Source organism: Falco peregrinus, chromosome 8 (genome assembly GCF_023634155.1).
Source record: "Falco peregrinus isolate bFalPer1 chromosome 8, bFalPer1.pri, whole genome shotgun sequence".
Classification (NCBI taxonomy): domain Eukaryota; kingdom Metazoa; phylum Chordata; class Aves; order Falconiformes; family Falconidae; genus Falco; species Falco peregrinus.
Genome location: NC_073728.1, coordinates 6,070,766 through 6,087,443, shown reverse-complemented (window position 1 = coordinate 6,087,443; position 16,678 = coordinate 6,070,766). Strand labels below are relative to the sequence as shown.

Sequence of the window (16,678 nt, the reverse complement as noted above, 5' to 3'; positions counted from 1 at the left end):
GGTTTTAGCTTTTCATCTTTTCAGATCTGTGTTACATACGGCATTTATAGTAATGCGCAGGCTGAATTCTAGATTATTACATGTTCCTTATATTACTTTTCCTCATTTTGCACTGTGTTTTTCAAAATGCAGATGTTGGTCCTGCTTCAATGATAGTAGGAAACCTTGTTGCTGGAAAGAGAATTGCACAAGCCTCAGGGAGAGATGTTACCCAGTTGGAGGATAACGACCAGGCAAGAAAGGTAACACTGATGTCCTGGTATTGGTAAATATTTGAATTGGCTAATTCAAAATGAGAGAAAACCACTTATGGTATTCTGCTGAAACTAAGCATGCTGCATTTTGAGTGAATCTGAGTGTCTCCTTTTTTTCTGTTTCAGTTCCTGTATTTAGCGGATGTTCTCCAGTGGCGAGCCCAGACAACTCCAGATCATCCCCTCTTCCTTCTGTTGAATTCCAAGGTGAGATGCACTTTAGGTCATACTTGGAGATTGAGATCAGCAAAACATTGTTTGGATTCTAAGAAAATTCCAGCTAGAAGTCTTTTCCTAAAACGCTTCAGGTTACTTTGATGAAGCAGACAAAAATTGCTCATTAACAAGCAGCAGAACTTTTCCACATCTGGAATTTCAGTATGTATTCTGCCTAGCTTAAAACATTGCAGTAGTTGCATTTCCTGCTGGAACACAACTTTTGTCATATTAATGGAAGCCACTACTCTGTCTTTGTCCCTGAGCACAAGTGTAACTGGAAGTTCGAGCTGCAGGACCTTTCAATTGGAAGGTCTCGAGCCTAAGTAGAGAACCCTTGGGACACCTTTGGAGCCATATGGTTCAGGAGCACTGCCCACCCTTCAGGAAACACTGATACCTTGTCCTTGGCCAGGCTCTGCCCCCAAAAAGGATAGCACTTAGTCACTCCAACATGAACAAGCAAACGCTTCAGTTTCAGAGCACAGGCTCTACATACTTACAGGCTCTATATTCTTGATTATTCAAGGGCTGTCTGAGCCTTTATGACATACAACAAGGCAACAGTCACGTTTCTCAGTAAATGCATCATTTTTGCTCATAAGCCGTTCTGCATGTGACTTTCAGTAGTTTTGGAGCATTTATGTGTCTGGTGCATCCAACACTTTGTACAGGGGTGTGAAAAAATGTGCACTTTTCTATGTTCCTCAGTATTTCAGCCTCCGTGGGCCTGAGGAGCACTACTGCTGTGCATGTTTCAGAAAACTCAAATATTTTAGATACTTCTACTGCTGTTCTGGCACTTTTTTTTATTCCCCTTCTTTCTTTTCAGGAGGCAGAGTTGGTCAATTGTTTTTTTGAGCCTGTACTTGGTAGCTTCCAGCAACAATAACAGCCCAGTGACTAACTGGTCTGCCTTGTGCTGTGCTGTACTGCAGACATGTGAGACAGGGAATGTGCCTCGTGAAGGTCCAGCAGCAGTCCCTGGGAAGTGAAGGGTTGGCGTTTGGGGGGCTCATTCAGACAGGCGGGATGGTATAGGATGTGGTTTGAAGTTCTGACTTTTGTCATGAGACTCTGCTTTAGCGAAAGAAACTGCTTTGATATGGTTATTGTTAAAAGCCGCAGAATTGGTTTATTTTACTCTCAGAGTAAAATGGCTTTTGAGGGAAGTTTTCTAGTACGAAGAAGGCCCTTTCTTGGTCACTTGTTCAGGCCACCTGTACCCTTCACAAGGAGACTCTGCAAAAAGGAAACACAAAAATTAGGCACAAAGAAACTACCTGTTGGTGAACACATCTTAAAATAGCAGGGGACTAACGAGCTACAATGCTAAACATTAGAGTGTTCACAGGTCTCCATGAGAATCTCTTTTACACCTTTTCATGTCTAGATTTTTCTCCCAAGTCCTTGAACTGCTGCTGTTCCTGTATCAACAATCCACCGTATTTACTGTTCTGATTTTGCATGATTTTAGCTCCCAGGCTTTAACAACAATATCCTTAGTAAAACTGAGCAGTGCCAGTGCCATCCTGCATCAACTAGACCTTGCATCAGAGAGCTGTGCGCTTGGGCTGAGGATTACATGTGGCAGCTTGCCTTGGACTTGAAAGCAGATGCTTGTATTGCAGACATTTGCTGTGATAATCCTTATCTGTATAGTGGGAGGCTTGATTCAGTCTCTGTGTATTTCCCTCTGAGGTGGTTGTCCCACCAGTTTTTCCTGTATCAGATTGTAGTCTTGGAAAAAAGGGTACATCCCAACCTCAGGGGCTTAATTAAGGCTAAGGCGTCACTTCCTAGGCTGGATAGCAAAGTGTGTTTTCTGTCTTCACATCTAAGGTTTTTGGTATCCTCATGACTTTGCAACTGCCTAAGCAATCCTAAGATACAGCTGCTTCCATGTGAAGACCTCCCAGATGCATAGTTGTGGGAAATACACTTTCAGTAGACGCACTGAAGCAGAAGTAACAGTGCATAACAAACAGAGCTCAGGTTGCCTCTCTGACCCTTTGAAAGAGTATCTGTACTAAAGACATAGCAGAGTTCCCTTTGCACTTCTAAAGACTGCTGATTGCAAAAGTATGTAGAGGTTTGGCTGTGCATGGTAGAGCTGATGCAGTGCTCAGCTTGCTGCTAAAACAATTGTGTTCTTGCTACTGCTACTGTGTTTTCTCCCTTGGACGGTGAAATTTCAAATATTTCTAAGATACTCGTTTTGTGATACCAAATACATTTAGAAGCTGCTTTGCTCTCTGACATTCACAATAATATGTATAAAATTCTCTAGCATCCTAGAAGTTCATGGTACCAGCAGCATGGCTTCTGAAACACCAAGACAGAGTCTTTAAGTGTGCTGCACTGTTAAAATAAGGACAATGCAGTATTGCACCTGCAGCATGTACTTTGCGGAGAACAGTTTGAGTAAAGTTGTCTAATGTTGCTTCTCTTCTGTGCAGGGCACTGTAGCTAGCACTGCATCATGCATACAGTTGCACAAGCGCGCAGAGAGAGTGGCAGTCGCACTAATGGAGAAAGGGCGACTGAATGTTGGTGACCACGTGGCCCTAGTTTATCCTCCAGGTAAGGCAACAGACAGCAGAATCGGTCAGACATCACAAGAAAGGAACTAAGGGTGTTCAAACATCCGTTTAATATCATGGTATATGGCAGTGACTTGGTATTTCAAAGAGACGTCCTTTTGGGGTTTTTTATTATTAAGTTGCTTGTCCTAAGTGGCAAACTACATGTAGCAAACATTTCATCTGACTGCTCCAGATGTCTGGGCAGTTATGCAAAAGTAGGTTGATTTAAACCACATGAAAGATTCTCGATTTTCAGCCTCAAGAATGGAATAAAACTGCCGAAGTATCCTTGGGAAGCTAGGTGAGGGATGTCAGTGCACAAACACCCTTCCTTTCCTGAAAGGCTGTCTCCAGAAGTCAGATGTGAACCCCAGACTTGCATTACTAGTGTGTATTTGCAAATGTACCTCATGAAAGTTGGGTGATGGTGTATTTCAGAGTCATAATGGTGAAAAGCAAATGTATGCTTTTTAAAAGAGTCTGAGTTGTCATCTTCATAACTTACAATACCTTGTTTTGTTATTTTTGTCCATGAAAATATATCCCCACAAATTTAAAGTTTGCAAGGTTGGGTTTTTTTTAATTAAAAAAAGGAATAATTTTTGCTAACCTTCAAATGCAAAGTTTCTTAACCTTATAGAATTGGGCATGGCCAAGAACAGCCTGTTGATTTGAAGAGACATTTTTGACAAGTCCTTACATCCTAATAAAATAAATCAGTGTGTATTTTGGCTTTGGTGAATGAGTTTGGCCTTTTGTTTTGATAAAAATGGCTTTAATTTCACAAATATCCTTTACAGGAGTAGACTTAATAGCAACTTTCTATGGCTGCTTATATGCTGGCTGTATACCTATCACTGTTCGCCCACCTCATCCACAGAATCTTGCTACCACTCTGCCCACTGTCAAAATGATTGTAGAGGTATGTATAAGACATTCCTAACGCTTTTGGTGGGTGTAAGATGGTTGATGCAGCCTGATAAATTGCTTTGCCACAGTCGATGTAAAATAAACTAGGGGTAAAAAAAAAAAAAAAATCAGTATGCTGTGGCTGAGTCAATTAATACTTTTTTTTCAGAAACTTGTTTAAAATGTTCTTTCTATTGTGGTGTTTCCAATGTTTTTTTCTTCATCTGTTCAGCTTACTGTTTATCTCATCTGGATGGATGTGTGATCACTTGAGCATTCTTTCACTAGTTATTTATAAATGTTTTTAATGCTGTGTCTTTTACAGGTCAGTAAGTCTGCATGTATACTGACCACGCAAGCGATAATGAAACTGCTGAAGTCCAAGGAAGCTGCAACAGCTGTAGATATTAAAACATGGCCCACTATTTTGGATACAGGTATGGGATGTTTGCCTATTATCCAAAATTCAAATAGTCTGAAGGCTGATTTATTTATTTTATTATACCAAAACCGCCTAATTGAATGGATGTATCTTGCTTTGCATCGAAACAGCTGTCCAGAAACTATCAAAAGCACCTGGAGTTAATGCTGTAAAGATACATTTTTTGACCTGTGCTGTTTTTCCAAAACAATAATATGATATTTTTCTCTTCTTAAATAGATGATATGCCTAAAAAGAAGCTGGCTAGTATTTTCAGACCTACATCTCCAGATACGTTGGCATACTTGGACTTCAGCGTGTCTACTACTGGTATATTAGCAGGAGTAAAGGTAGAGTAACAAGAAAGATATTACTATACTTTATCTCCTTATATATAGGTATATTCCACATTTATTCCTCCTGCTAGAGAAGAAATACAGAAATGTAAACAGACCATCTTAGTGTTCAGAAAGCTTATTTTTAAGTTTGCATGACATAAAAATTTCTTGTGCTTTTTGGAAGCATTCAGTCTTACTGGCCCTATGGGAGCAATCACTTGAGGGGTCTAAATGGAGAGCGTTTGTTGGGAAGTTCATTAATGTTTTCTTTTGCGATTAATTATAGAGACGTCAGATGTCATTTGGCACCATTTGATGTCATGACAGATGTCATTTGCCACTAGCTTGAAAAGTACCTGTTAAATTTTGGGCTCGTTTGCCTTTTCCTGTTTTATTAAAGGTGCTTAAAAAAACTCAAACCATTACGTGTTGCCATGCCTTCTACGATAAACATTCCTATCAATTATTACATGATACCCTTTTTTTTAAAAAACAAAGTAGTCCCTGAGAGCACCTGGTTTTCTTTTACAGATGTCACATGCAGCTACAAGTGCCTTATGTCGCTCTATAAAGCTACAGTGTGAGCTGTACCCTTCGCGCCAGATTGCCATCTGCCTCGACCCTTATTGTGGCTTGGGGTTTGCACTGTGGTGCTTGTGCAGGTATGTCATTTGAGTCATAGGCTTTCCCACGTGTTCCCAGCCTTCTCTAGAATCCAGGGGAGCAGTTGTGGATGAAACCGTCAGATAAACCCAAATTAACCTTTTTATAGGTATTTCATAAAATACCTTTTGTGGTAACAAAATTCATTTAAGTTAGTTAGTTACTTGAGTAACTTGGGTTTTGCAAATGGAATTAATTAGATGCCAAATCCAAGGAAAAAAAAAAGACTTCACTGTCTATTTTACAGATTCCTTTTAAAATCTTTTGAGATTATACCATATCTTTTTAGAAAACCCGTAAGGTATTAACTGCAAAATTGGCATGTACTAAGAAATACTACTAAAGGAAGCAACTGAATGTTTCTTAAAATAAGTAAGATGTGAATTGATTCAATCAGATGGCTACTACAGTGCAGCACATCTTGCAAAGCTGCAAAATTTTCCCCAGGTGGAAAGGAAGTGTACTGAAGGAAAGCAAAACTTTTAACTTTGGTAACATCTGATGATTTATATCATCAATAAAGTGAGGGAGGGTCGAGGGAGAAGGAACCTCAGTGATGGAAGAATTAAAATCTAAATGGATTTAAAAGAATATTTTTAGGGAAGGGAATTAAATGTGTCATGCTTTCTGTAGAAGAGTTAATACAAGGTCTGTTGTGTTTCATCCGAGTTAAACTTAGTTTTAGTTTGAAAGACTTTTATTACAGAGTAACTCTTTTTCTATTTTATAGAATATTTTAAAAGATAAAAAACCAACCAAACTCCTCCTCACATTGCCCATAACAGAAACACATTAACTCTAGTCAGGAGAACTGGCAAGCCTGTTACGCTACCTGTTGAAAGCAATTAGAGATATTGTTATTTTTTTCAAGATGCATTGGTTTATCTAAGCCTGGTTTTATGGAGGGTTGTGTCACTGATTTTGTTGATAGTAACTGATCTAAAAAACCATCTGGTAATTTAAGACTGCATGGTCATGACATACAGTGTCTTGAAATGAGTATATAATATTTAAAAAAAAGTGAAAAGGTGGTGTGATTCTGAATTTGACTTTCTGTCCACTCATGTTAACTGGTATCCAGGTTAAGAATTTCACATAAACATTGTTTAAAAACAGACACCCATGGCAAAGGCTAGAAAATTGCACAAGAAACTTCAGTGGTGCAGTGTAGGTGTTAAAGACTCACGTCACTCAAAGCAAAAGGTGTATTTTCCCTAGAATGACTCACAAAAATAAGCTCAGTTACCAACGGTGATCTGTAATTGGAGTGATGTCTCAAATGTTAACATTTTAGTGTTGGAAGTTCTGTCTACTCAAGGTATTCAGTATTTGTCTACAGTTCAACACAATTTACTGAGGGCAACACACATATACTCGTTAAAGACTGTGGCATAACTCAAACCTGTGGTTCTTGGCTAACTAAGAGATATTTGCTCTCTGCCAAGAAGCTGCAGTTCAGATAGATACCAGGCTTACAGTTTTCCTGTATTTGCTTCATTTTAACTTCATGTAACTTTGGAGGTTTTTACACTGGCTTGAAGTTCTCATGTTTCTTTTTCTTCCTCTCCCTAGTGTATATTCGGGTCATCAGTCTATTCTAGTCCCTCCTCTGGAACTGGAGAGCAATGTGTCTCTGTGGTTGTCTGCTGTAAGTCAGTATAAAGTGCGTGTCACGTTCTGCTCTTACTCTGTGATGGAGATGTGCACCAAAGGGCTTGGAACACAGACTGATATACTGCGGGTGAGCAGACTTAATTTGTCAACACACTGATGTATAAATACATGTATCTTTCTAGAAATACTGCATTCTGGCTTGCAGAAGATGGGCCCTTTTGTGTTTCTGTGAAAGCTTTTCATTATGACTTGCTTTTTGGGAAATGTTGAGATTGCTGGAAGTTTCAGCTCTCATGTTTCTGGTGGGGCAAAAAAGAAGTCTGATTTGTGCCACCTCTGTGCTGCTGGATATTTCTGAGATTTGGGGGCAAAATCCGTAGCAAGCCTATCAACTTTTTCTTGTCTGAGACAAAAAAAAAACCGCAAACAAACCAACCCAAACAAAGAGACAAAACCCACACAGAAACGAAAAAACCCAAAGCCCCACCAAACCCCAACCCCAAAAAATGTCTCACCCAAAAAAACGCCCCCCAAAAGCTGGCAAGTCTCACCTGCTTTCAGATCACTTGACACCAAAAGTATTGAGTTCTAAAATGGATGTAATCTTCCTAACAGCAGCAATTAACACGCTAATACATCAGTTTATTTTTGAGGGAGATCCCTTAACTGAAACTTGAAGAGGCGCCTCTGTCTCAATGGTAGGAGAGTTCCCATGGCTGGAGTAACTAAGCTGCTCAGGACTTCCCCTGGGAATGTCTGGCAGCTTGTTGCAGACAAGAAAGCGGCCACATTGTGCTTATTCTCAGCATAGACAAAAAGCTCTGTCCCTCTGTTCTCCTGGACCTCGCTGAAAGGAGTCCTGGCCCGCAGCCAGTTGCTGCAGGTTCGCATTCATGCTGATGAGAGCTATTAACGTCTCCAGTGCTCTGCTCGCATCTGAACTGTGCAGCACTGGGAGCAAGCGGGTCTCCTGTCAGCCCACTCCTGTGACACAATGACATTTTGTGGGTTTTTTTCAGCTCAAAATGATGAGTGACTGTGTTGCAGTTACATGATGCAAGTAGTTTGCATCTTGCGTGTCAAATGCTGCCATAAAGCTTCTTGGCACAATTTTGGAGGGTTGTCCTGGATGGATGGAGCCAAACTGAGTGCAGTCCATCGTCTCTATATTGTTCAACCAGTTCATGTCAGTTATTCTGGTGTTTTTAAAGTCCATCTGTTCCGCAAATTAAAATGGCTTATTTCTAAAATTGTTGACTCAAATTTAAATTGTTATTGTTTTCTTCATCCCGCCTCTCAGATGAAAGGAGTTAACCTGTCCTGTGTGCGAACATGCATGGTGGTGGCAGAAGAGAGACCAAGGATTACATTAACACAGTCTTTTTCAAAGTTATTCAAAGACCTGGGCCTCTCTGCTCGTGCAGTGAGCACTACGTTTGGGTGCAGGGTCAACGTAGCAATTTGCTTACAGGTGAGATTAAACTGCTCATTCCATATACAGAATCTCTGGGAGCTTTTTTGGAAACCATGTTCAGCTTAATGTAATTTTGTAAAATGAACTAGAGCTCTGTTGCTTGCTGGTTTCATCACCCAAGTTGAATAAGCCTTGAAGATAGGGATTACGATAACTTCACTTTTCTGTATTAACTGACCAATTGATTTGCCTTTCTAATACAGGCAATCAGCATTAAGAAACTTGCTTCCTTCCTACTGTTGACGAGCAGTATTAAATTAAATATACAGCTTCCTGCTGATAAAAAAAGTCAGCCGTGCTATTTCAGCTTTTGTGGGATTCGTATTTTGCCTGTTTAAAAATAACTTGTGTATATGTGGAATTAAATGGAAGACAGAGTTCCTCAGATAAAACCCAGGGAAACTGACAAGGTTGGCAGGCTTTTTTACTTTTCAAGAGTTCAAATTAGCATTATCAACATGCAAGTATGTTTGTCTCGCCTCATGTGAGAGTTGGATTCAACCCCCCCCCAATTAAAGGTATAAAATTGGAAGCTGTGAGGTGGAGAATATGCCCATAAAGTACACTGCCCTACTTCACAGACTGGAGATAATGACATGCTGTGGTCCAGACCTGCCTTTGATAGTTTAGTATTCAGTTGACGATAGTGTTGTATGTGTAATTTAACCAGATAAAATCTTAACTTTTCTTAATGAGATGTTTCTTCTCTAGTTAAGAGAAAAAAAAAGTTATTGCACAACTTACCTGAAAATCAGGTACTAAGCATGGTCTAGGAAATGGCAAAGCACCCTGGGTTTTGGATGATCAAACTGCTCAAGTTTCAGATGTGGCAACATGTAGCATTGTATGTGGGGAATTTCACAGATGACACATGTATTAAGTATGTGTGTAATTGTAAATTTTCTTTCCTATTTTATTGGTATGAATTACACTTAAAAAAAAATATGGTTCTATGAAGATTGCTACTGTACTTCTGTATAACTTCCCCCGACCCCCGGTGCCCACCAGATGAAGGAAAGCATTTTTCCTTCTCAGAATGTATTTTACTGTTCTCTATTTCCTACAAGAGAGATGGTTTAGACCATGAACTTCTTAAATACGTTGCCATTCATAATTTTTTCTGTAGTTTCTATAGCTTCTTCACACATATTAAAGGCTAAAAGGTTTTTAACATCCCTAGATAAATGGTTATAAAGAAATGCAGCCAGAGAAATTTTATGAATCGGTAGACGGAAAAATAGGAAGGATATAGATAAAATTAAGATGACTGTAAATCAAGATTTTTAAATTCATTGAATAAAACATTTCAGATGCCATGTGTGAAACAAAAACTTTCCGAATTGCCTGTCTAAATAAGAATTTTAAAAGCCAGTTTTGGTTATTTGCTGTTCAGACTACACAAAAGAGTTGGGGGGGAAACAGTTTTTCTGCAGAATGTTAAATGGCAGTGTGAAAAGTGCTTCAAGAAAACTGTGAAGAGTGCAGGGCTGCTGGGCAGCTAAGCTTCCCCTTCATTTTACACCTTTTTCATCTCTGTTCTCCATTCTTGAGCCCTTTTTTAGGTATTTTTTTTTAACCCCCTTCTGCCATTCTTCCAAAGTGATGCATGTATTTTGACTTTTTTAAATCATTGAATTTAAATGAATATAGCTGAATAACCAAACTGGAAGGGTCTTTGATACAAGTTAGCATGCAAATAGATATATAATGTCTTCCAACCTTATTGGACTAGTTTACTAAGAAGGTGTTTCTGAAGGTGCAGGCAGCCTCTAGATCCTTACAGGTAGAGGAGGGATTTATGGTTAAGGCAACGGGCATTACATATGATCTGCCTTAAACCTCTTCTTATTAACTGGGACTTGCATGTTTCCCAATGAACCACTTAAAAGTGCCGAGCTCTTAAGTAATCTGAAATGAAAATTCTCTTTTCACTCTAAAACAGTGTAAGTTTTGTTTTCTGTCTTACTGTGTGTATCTTATGTTTCCAGTGCCTCTTTGTTTGTATTTTCTTTTTTCCCCTTTCTCTCTGTTTCACACACTTTGATGGCCTCTGTTACTTCTGTTTGTGGTCCCGCTGTCAGCCAAACAGGCTGGGCAAGCTGGCTGAACAGGTATAGTGATGCATGTGTGCTTGTAATGTCCTAAAGTCAGTTTGGTTCAGTGGTATGACTCTATAGAATGAATGTATGCCGTTCGAGAGTTCTCATTTGACACAGACCAAGCAAGATATTTTTTTTTTCTGAAGAAGTTCAGCTTTACTCACAAAGAACACTTGCAGCTCAAGTACAAAACCTCTTTCTCAAACAAGCTAGAAAGGGGGTTATAGCAATGATTAAATTACTAAATGGTATATTCCTAAAGAAAAAGATCATACCGTTAATCTGGTGTGGCCATCAGCGTCGCTGAGCCTCAGCAGCACTACAAAAGTGAGTGTTGTTATAAAGACATTATTACTGTTCTCCAGCACTGCAATCTTGAGCCGATGGCAAAGCGGCCTCATTTTAAGTATTTCTAAAATGAGAAACTGCTAAGGGGGGGAATAGTCATTGAAACTTTGTGTAATTTTTTAGCTTAAATATGCATTTCCTAGTAGTTTCTAGTTGTCTTGAGGTTAAATTCTGCTGGGGGAAAGAAAAAGATCCCTTGTTCCCATGTTGGGAAATGGAAAACCTCTCACCAGGGTTGGTCAGAAGGTTTAGCCTCTGACTACAACACAGCTCTGCCTCTGCCTAGCCTGTTACTGGCAGGAGCCTTGAAAAGACATGGGTTGGTTAGAGTTGTTTTAGTTACGTGTTGCCATCTTTTTTTCTTTGAAGTTGACAAAACTGATACAAAGTAGAACAGTTAGGCTTTGGGAAGGGGATTAGGCCTGCACAGGTGCTTTGCACTTGCTATGTAGTTTTTAGAGGAGGTGCTTACCAAAATAAAACTTTAAAATACTAAAAACTTAAAGATTTGCCTGTATGAATACATCCTTGTGCATTCATTTACAGATTCCATAAAACATCAAAGCTTTACAGCAGTCACTCTAGAAAGGGCGGGCTGTTTTACTATACTTCGGCTAGATTAGGACAGTACTTCGTAAAAAAGGGAGAGGAGTTTGTGAGTTTATGTGGCTGTGAGAATGAAAGCAGGATTTTCTGGCTTCTGTTGAATTTGTTTCTTCCTCCTTATTCTTAGGGAACAGCAGGACCAGATCCAACAACAGTCTACGTAGATATGAGAGCACTTCGACATGACAGGTACAGATAATGTTAAATCATTAGCTATTCAATGAGTGTAGAGGAGAAAGTTCAGCCTCGCTGCATTGCATGGGTTTGCTGAAATATTCTTGGCAGCGGCTAATCCCTGTCACCGTATCCAGGGAACAACTCCCTAGGGAATGATGGCTGTGCACTCAAGTGGTCTGGCATCTCCACCTCTGTCACTTTTTCAGCTGTTGCTTTCTAGACCCTCACCTAATTTGCTGTCTGTTCATCAGTCATGTATAATCTAGGCGCATTAGCTGTTTCTTACCTAGTTACGCTGTTAGCAAAAGGTGACTTTGCCAACTGGCTGATCAGTCACAGAATCACAGAAGCAGTTTGGGTGGTCAGGATCTCTGGATGTCCCTCATGCAACCTCCTGCTCAAAGCAGGACCACCCTCAAGGCTTTATCAGGTTACTGAGTGGCAGGACCAGTTCAGTACAGGAAATCTCCAAGAATGGAGATCCTCCTCCTCTCGGTGTATGTGCTAAGACTGACACCCCACTCTGTGGAAGTTTTCCTTACTGGCATTTATGCTGCATATTACGTCCCTGGCTGCTTTTCCTTAAGGTTTGCAACTCTGAGAAATCTGGCTCCGTCTTCTAACTATCCTTTAGGTAGCAGAAAAAGTATAATTAGTCTGTCTCCCTTAGTCTTCCCCTCCCCACGCCCTTTAGACCAAAGCAACTCAATTCCTTCAGCCTTCCCTGATCCAATAAATTGATGTCAGGCCTGTACTACAGCGTATTGAAACACACACACACATGTACACACGTGTCATCTGGAAGCTTGCTGCGGATACACCATTCTATCAGACTTAATTCTGTAGTCATAATTTTCATATTAACTTGTTTCTCAGTTAACTTGGTCAATACAAGTGCCAGCTGCACCAAGGTCAGACTAAGTTTAGTAGAGTACATGCATATACGTATTTAGTTCTGGACTTATTTTAAGAAACATAATATCAAGACGGAGCATTTGCTTTTTTAAAAAAAAAAAAATAAATTCGTAATGTTAAATTAGGGGCTTGTTAACTGGCAGCTTTTGTGACTACTCATCTCTAATTTTTGCAAGCTTAAATATTAGCCGTTAGAAGACAGGCTATTCACCATCATTTGCATGACCCTGATTTGGCCTCTGAACAGATCAGTGTAAACTACAGTCATTTTCTCCTTGTTTAATATATCGCTATGACTTCATGGTATATATTCCTGGTAAAAGCAAGTTCAGCCGTAGCCTCAAAGCTGCCACTGTGTTAGCCAGTTCTAGCCTATGGGTGTGGGGCTAGCGTAATATGACATAATATATAGGATCCATTTCTCCTGTGCGTCTCCTCCTATGGCACTCAGTTCTTGTTCCTTCTGCAAACGTGCAAATATGGAAGTCTTGAAGACAGCTAGAAACTCTTAACTGTTTTACTGCATTGTGAATAACTGAGCATAATTGGCTGGCATCGTTAACAGTTTGGCCAGTGCAGCTAAGGGCAGGGTAACACTGCATATACTGGAACACATCTGTTTACCTTCTATAAACTCATAAATCCTTGTACAAATGTATTCTCTTATTTTCTCAGGGTGCGTTTGGTAGAGAGAGGTTCTCCACACAGTCTGCCCCTTATGGAGTCTGGGAAGGTGAGAGACAGAGAGCAATCCTGCCTCCTCATGACCCTTACCTGGGTGGTGAGCTGCTTCAGCTGGGTCTCAGTACAGAATCCGTGCGACGAGCTTCATTCATCACAGTGTTACCTAAGAGAAGCACTAGAGAGAGCATAAAATGAACAGCTAGTTAAAATGAAGTCAGATGTATGAAGTGAAGCATTATGATATGTTGCTGCAACTGAAGAAAATCAAAGGCGAATTAAAAAGTATGGAAGGCATTTTTAAGGTGTGAAACTTCAACTCGGAAGCTGCAAAATAGCTGCTTAGAGTCTAAATGATTGAACAACTTGGCAGGAAGAGATAGCTAATATCTATGGTGCAGAGAGGAGCAGAAAGGGAAGAACTGCACAGGCTGTTGACTGTGCCATGTGGCTCTGCATTATTAACTTTTCTTTTGATGAATTCAAGTTCTTTTAACTTCTGTTCACTTCTTATTCAAGATTCTTCCAGGGGTGAAGGTCATCATAGCGCACACAGAAACCAAGGGACCTCTGGGAGATTCACATTTAGGAGAGGTAAAGCTTTGATGCTGTTGTACTTTATCAGCAGTGATTTAATATGTAGATAAATCATGTTAGATAAATGCCTGCCTCTTGGTGGGATGGCCACAGTTGCCTTAACGTGGCAAGTGAATGAACTCTACAGCGAGCTGGAACTGTTTAAGTACTTGTATGTATGTCTGCACAGTTTCCTCCCTCCTCTGCCAAACTACCGCATGCCAGTACCAGGTGATCAGTTCACTAGTCTGTGAATATCTTACGTATTCCCATCAGTGGACAGGTAATTAATTAGCTGATTGGTTTAACCTTCATTTAATATACATCTGCATTTGTGTATACTAAGATGCCCAGCTAATAGAAGATTGCAGGTTAACTGGTGTTCCTTCCCAGTAAGCCAGATGCCTCTTTATTCATGTTCATGTTGCCTCTTTATCACCCCAATTACATGTATATAAAACACCTTCTTACTCTTTTTTTCCTGGTCATTTTCTGTGAGGCAGAAGTTAATGAATTATTTTAATAAAACTACTGGCATTTTAGAAGCAACAAAGTTGTCAGTGGAACAGATCTTTTAAATTAATAAATGAAGCTGCCCAGGTCTGGTAACATAACCTGTGTTTGTCTGGGAATGATTCCCTTTCGTTTGGTTGGGTTTGGTTTGGTTTTTTTATCCCCCTAGATATGGGTGAGTAGTCCACACAATGCTACTGGTTACTACACTATATATGGAGAAGAAGCACTGCACGCTGATCACTTTACTGCTCGCTTGAGTTTTGGAGACACTCAGACCATATGGGCTCGGACTGGGTACCTCGGCTTTCTGCGCAGAACAGAACTTACTGATGCTAGTGGAGGTGAGAGAAAATAACTGTACTTAGAGAAGCACGTGTTTGAAACTCCTTGGGGTAGGAGAGCTAGCAAAGAGTAACCTGTCCTGCAAGTTCATCCTGATTTCCATCAAAATGCTGAATCTAACAGGAATTGTTACTCTCTGCATATTCATTGATAATAATGATACTGAGTAATAGTGCAAAATGAGAAATTTATAATGACCTTTTGGCAGATTCAGAAATCATGTTCATGTTCCTTTTATTTCCACTTAGACAAAATAATACATCTGTCAGAAGCACTAAAGCCTTTCTGCTCACTTTTCCTCTGAACCTCTTCCCTTGCAAACTGGATGCAGTATTTCAGTGCTGATCTAGAGAATACGAATAATGTTGTCATTCAGCAGTTTTAGGACATGCACAGATACCAGGGTTTTCTCAGCCTTTCAGAAGTTAAAGGTCTAGAAGAGTAACTTCTCCATAATTTTTCCAGTATAGAAAATAAACTGTTAATCTCATTTTTTCAGTCTAAGCCGAGATGTCTAAATTTGAGAAGTGTAAGCAGATGGAAGACAAACTATTCCTTTTTCTGTTGAGACAGAATATGGAGTAGGTATAAGTCTTGATTATCATGCATTTTTTTAAGAAAAAAGGAATCTCTAAACATACCAAGAAAAGGAGTTTGAATGCTTATAACTCATTAGCAAATGTGTATTGCTAGTTGTCTGTGATTGGACTTAAATGAATGGTGGTATCTACAAGGATAGTGCCAGTGCCCCCTCATTGCTGTCAGGGATCATGAAGGGGGGGGGGGGGGGGGGGGGTGTTACACTTCCTATAATCGCTCACGGTACTATACAGAAAAGCAGCGTTCGCATTTCTGGAACATAAGCATCTGTTTGGGGGACACTGTGCATGTCCTTCCTACTTTTAGTCCTCCATTGTGTGAAGGCAGTAGAGTGAGCGAGGAGAGCAGTGTGTTGAAGGCGCAGGCTTCTGTTGAGGCATTACCCTATCTGTTGCAGTGGATACCAGCCCAGGGTTCAGAAACGGGGTGTGAAGTAACTGCTGGCCCTAGTCACTAAGAGAGGGTCACCCTCGAGTCCACTGTGCTGGTGTGCTGTTCAGCCTCCCTGGGGCCCCTGAGAACAAGAAGTGTGGGTGCTATCGCTCCGGCTGGAGAAATCCCTGCAGCCCACCCAATTCCATCTCCTCCAGAGCTGCATCCTGCAGACTTCCCTCTTCCACAGTCCGAGTGCCATCAGAGAGAAAAAGGTGAATTCTGGTAAAGACACAGTCCTCACCAGGGATATGTGGTACCCGTATCCCACAGCTACCAGTGTAACACAGAAGGGTCCCGTCTTGGCACCAGGCCGTTCAACCCACTTAAGTACACTGAGAAGTTCTGCGTTGGCCAGCCCCTCCTGAGTCTCTTCCTGAAGGAATGTGGGCTCAGGCTATCGGTGAGAGCTGATGTAAGGTAGATCCAGCTCCCTGAAAAAGCTTTTCCTGCATGTTCTCTTCCTCTTCAGAGCTGGTAGAACATGATAGAGGAATGCTTAACCAAGGTGCTCTTAAAGTTTCCTTGCTTTCCTCATCTCTGATTTTCTAGGGTTTTACCTGGCCTCCAGGGCACATTGCTGCTTAATGCAAGGTTCTGCACAAGACGCTTTGACAGAATTGTCCTTCTGTCAGTGCTCAAAGTGAAATGGCTCCCTGTTCTTGAGAAAGCTGGTACTTGGCAGAAATTGGAATCTGTGAGTAGACATTCACAAAGAGAAGTTGCAGATGGCAAGGCACCAGATTACTACAGCAAGTTTTTGTGCCTTGTAGCTTTCTGAAAAATCACGTAACATAGAGATTTTTATCACAGCAATGTCAGTTATCCTTTAGTTTGTCAGCATTTGAGAGGCTGTCTATGTATGGTGAATTAACGCAGCAAGTATGCATGAAATACACTGCAGCTTCCCAG

General features: G+C 40.5%; 1 protein-coding gene and 1 long non-coding RNA gene across 3 annotated transcripts in view; one reads left to right on the top strand and one right to left on the bottom strand.

Annotated features, from left to right (window-relative positions):
- Nucleotides 1-16,678, top strand: part of DIP2A (disco interacting protein 2 homolog A) — a 122,093-nt gene that overhangs the window by 101,753 nt on the left and 3,662 nt on the right. The window contains exons 24-37 of one of the 2 annotated variants that reach the window (XM_055813197.1): nt 133-242; nt 381-461; nt 2,930-3,053; nt 3,856-3,977; nt 4,290-4,401; nt 4,626-4,735; nt 5,255-5,385; nt 6,959-7,127; nt 8,301-8,471; nt 10,556-10,585; nt 11,655-11,716; nt 13,295-13,352; nt 13,820-13,894; nt 14,559-14,733. In XM_055813197.1, the coding sequence (XP_055669172.1) occupies nt 133-242; nt 381-461; nt 2,930-3,053; nt 3,856-3,977; nt 4,290-4,401; nt 4,626-4,735; nt 5,255-5,385; nt 6,959-7,127; nt 8,301-8,471; nt 10,556-10,585; nt 11,655-11,716; nt 13,295-13,352; nt 13,820-13,894; nt 14,559-14,733 (1,530 nt within the window). The remainder of the gene's footprint in view (nt 1-132; nt 243-380; nt 462-2,929; nt 3,054-3,855; nt 3,978-4,289; nt 4,402-4,625; nt 4,736-5,254; nt 5,386-6,958; nt 7,128-8,300; nt 8,472-10,555; nt 10,586-11,654; nt 11,717-13,294; nt 13,353-13,819; nt 13,895-14,558; nt 14,734-16,678) is intronic. The other variant, XM_055813198.1, reaches the window with a different exon arrangement.
- On the bottom strand, nt 1,580-13,842 carry LOC129785090 (uncharacterized). Its single transcript, XR_008748624.1, has 2 exons — nt 13,394-13,842; nt 1,580-1,712 (listed from the first exon to the last, which is right to left on the bottom strand). It is a non-coding gene; the product is annotated as an uncharacterized LOC129785090 (long non-coding RNA).